At 36.0% G+C, this 3,633-nt stretch overlaps 1 protein-coding gene across 1 annotated transcript; it reads left to right on the top strand.

Annotated features, from left to right (window-relative positions):
• The first annotated feature begins 359 nt into the window (after positions 1-359).
• On the top strand, positions 360-2,341 carry LOC133036766 (uncharacterized). The gene is made up of 2 exons (XM_061113498.1): positions 360-1,669; positions 1,769-2,341. Exon 1 carries the CDS (start codon positions 360-362, stop codon positions 1,425-1,427), a length of 1,068 nt encoding a protein of 355 aa, XP_060969481.1. The 3' UTR covers positions 1,428-1,669; positions 1,769-2,341.
• Positions 2,342-3,633: the final 1,292 nt, after the last annotated feature.

The raw sequence follows: 3,633 nt of genomic DNA on the forward strand, positions 1-3,633 counted from the left end.
AGTAAGGAGAATAGGAAACTTATCCCCCAAAAAGTGATGTGGTACATGCCTTTGATTCCGCGACTGAAACGATTATATCGTAGTGCAGAACATTCTGAAAATTTGATTTGGCATGAGACGAAGAGAGTGAAAGATGGAAAACTTAGACATCCTGCAGATTCCCAAGCTTGGAAAAAAGTGAACTATATAAATCCTGATTCAAATCTGAACCAAGACACATTCGTCTCGGTCTGTCTGCGGATGGAGTAAATCCACATAGATCTCTAAGTAGTCGTCATAGTTCATGGCCTGTCTTCCTAGTTATGTACAATCTTCCTCCCTGGTTAGTGATGAAGAGGAAATTTAACATGCTTTCTTTAATGATATCAAGCCCGCAACAACCCGAACATAACATCGATGTATATTTGGAACCATTGATTGACGATTTAATAGAATTGTATGAGAACGGGGTTCAGGTCTATGATGGTTTTAAAAAAGAATTTTTTAATCTGAAAGCTGTGTTGTTGTGGACTGTCAGTGATTTCCCTGCTTATAGTAATTTATCAGGCTTAAGCACAAAAGGTTACGAAGGTTGTCCGATTTGTTGCACTAACACATCGGCTCGTCGCTTGGCAAATGGACACAAGATGTGTTATATGGGTCACAGACGGTACTTGTCTGCAAATCATCCTGATAGACGGAAGAAGAAAGCATTCGATGGTACTGAAGAGGGTGATATGGCTCCTTTGCCACTGTCTGGGGAACAAATTCTCCAACAAGTTCAACTTGTAGATTTTAAGTATGGAAAGACGCAAAAAAATAAAAAAACTAATGGTTGTTTTCAAAGAAAGTCAATCTTCTTTCGTCTTCCATATTGGAAAAGTCTACTAGTTCGACATTGTTTGGATGTCATGCATATTGAAAAAAATGTGTGTGAGAGTATTATTGGTACCTTACTTGATATTCCCGGCAAAACTAAGGACGGTCTAAATAGTCGTTTAGATCTCGTTGAAATGGGTATACGACAATCTCTGGCACCTGAGAAGAAAGGTGAACGTTTATATTTGCCTCCTGCTTGTTTCACTTTGTCCAAAAAAGAGAAACAAACAGTTTGCAAATCACTTGCAAATATGAAAGTACCCGATGGTTACTCGTCTAACATCAAAAACTTGGTGAATGAGACTGAATTGAAACTAATGGGTCTGAAATCACATGATTGTCATGCGTTAATGCAACATCTACTTCCAATTGCCATTAGATCAGTCTTGCCAAAAAATGTTCGAGAGTGTTTGACACATGTTTGCATTTTCTTTAATAGGCTGTGCGGGAAGGAATTAGAATTGGACGCTAGTGGTGGTTGCGCCAAGGAAAATTATCCATTTAAACCCTGTAAAAGGCCGCCCAATTCTCGAAGAAATAGAACAAATGATCGGAAGGTAATAATTTAATGACTTCTTATGTAACGAATTTAAATTAACTAACGAATTGAAATGCTAATATAATTTTCCCAAACAGGGCATTCATGTATATAGGGGACGCACATCAGTATCTTGGCCCGTGGCAAGGAATTTCACAAGCAAACTGTCCAAGACAACCTAAAAGCCAAGAATGCGGTTTTTATGTTTTGAAATATATCACTGACATCGTCGCACGTGCCAACCCCAACCGTTACATACAAGATCAAAAAGCTGTAAGTTTTAATTATTGATCATAGTATATAAATTTTATAATAACAAATATATAATATACATATACATAAACTAATATAAATTTTTAATTTTTTTAATAGTTTGGGGGTAAGAAGCAATACGATCCAAAAACAGAATTGTTACCACTACAGCGAAAGTGGATCGAACAATTGATGGCGGTGATTCACGGTGACGATTGAGGTTCAAAGGTCGAAGAATTTTTCTTCATTATGTAATTTTTATAGATTAACTTGTAATTAGATTTATTAACTTATTAATATTTTTAACTAATTTTACATGTTTGTGTAATATTTAATTACTTTTATGAAATCAAATTATGTTTTTACCCAAATTTAATTACTATTTAATTTAAAATGTGATTAATATATAATTAAATTAAATAAATATGTAATTTAAAATTTAAATAAATATGTAATTTAAATTAAATAAAATAATATATAAATTAATAAATATAAAATTAAAATAATATAATTAAATTAAAAAAAAATGAAAAAAACTGAAATCTGAGGAGTTTTGGCGTCGGTTGCTACGCCACATATGGCGTCGGTTATTGGCTAGGAACCGACGCCATATATACCCCTATGGCGTCGGTTCCTAGCTAATAACCGACGCCATAGGGGTATATATGGCGTCGGTTCATATAAACCCTTTAGCGTCGCCCTGATCAGCGTAGGTAGCGAATTTCGTGAAAACCGACGCTGAAAGAGCTTAAAAACCGCCTCTAAAGGGTGTTTTTGTAGTAGTGAGGTGTCAGATGTCGGCAGACGATAGGGTTGTCCTATAAAAACTGGAAAGAAGTCAACCCGACTCTGAAAAATAAAGTTTGGAACGACATACAAGTAAGCTGTTATTTGTTAGAATTTTGATTTATTTTTCTATTAATTCAAATGTTCACTCTAACTGTGTTTGTTTCCCTTCAAACTAGACGGGGTTCATTGTGCCGGACTCCTACAAACATGATTGTCTCATCCTAGCTGGGAAGTTAATGAAAGACTTCAAGAATAGGATGACAAAAGGCATCATAATGCCCGCTTTGCAAGAGAAGGATCTGGGACGACTGGCACAAGTCCCTAAAAAGCACCCCGAGATCGACGCTGCTGATTGGTGCACTTTTGTTGAAAGTCGACTAACTCCTGAATTTCAGGTACGCTAATTATATTAACACTAAGATAAACTCTTAAATACAAGTACATGTATCTAATGTATTTTTTTGGCATTGTAGGAATTGAGTAAGGTGCAACGTGACCGTTCCACAAAAATTCAATCCAGACATCGAAGTGGTCGGAGTGGAATGGTGAACGTACGGGAAGTTGTGGTAAGTAATGCTTAAAATTTAATGTGCTATAATGTGCTATAAAATTTAATTGGTACTCATTTAATTTTTATAACGTGATGTAGAAAAAAGATCTTGAAGTTGCAGATCCCCCCGCCACCGTGTTTGGATTAAATCTCGCACCAAAAGTCGAAAACTTGTCACTGATTACGACAAGGAAATTGCAGAGAAGATAGTAAGTATATATTAATCCTTAATTGAGTTCTACTCATGAGTTAGTGTATATAATTCATATACTAATTGCTTGAATATATGCGTGCATTAGGCTCTGCGAATATATTTGCTGCGGTGGGATGGATGAACAAACTACTGTTACATATGTGTTATTTGTCGTTATACAGGCATGTTTAAAATTTTTGGGGGCATTCAATTACAACCGTTACGCTGCTGAAATTTCAGTAGAATTAAGATAAAATTTGATATATATATATATATTATGTTCCGTTTTATTTAGGGTCCACTCGCTCAACCGCCCTGATCAAGACGTGATGCGTCGAAGGGGAAAGCTCCGATGCTTTCTCCACAAGGCGGTGGTGCACGGGAAGATGACTTGTTCATGGAAGAGAAGATAGCGTTGATCCCTAATTCGCTAAAATGGATGATTAGTGAATT

This window comes from Cannabis sativa, chromosome 4 (genome assembly GCF_029168945.1).
Source record: "Cannabis sativa cultivar Pink pepper isolate KNU-18-1 chromosome 4, ASM2916894v1, whole genome shotgun sequence".
Lineage (NCBI taxonomy): Eukaryota > Viridiplantae > Streptophyta > Magnoliopsida > Rosales > Cannabaceae > Cannabis > Cannabis sativa.

Excerpts from the sequence above, each read along its gene's own strand:
- LOC133036766 (XM_061113498.1), top strand. The coding sequence starts at position 360 with ATGATATCAAGCCCGCAACAACCCGAACATAACATCGATGTATATTTG.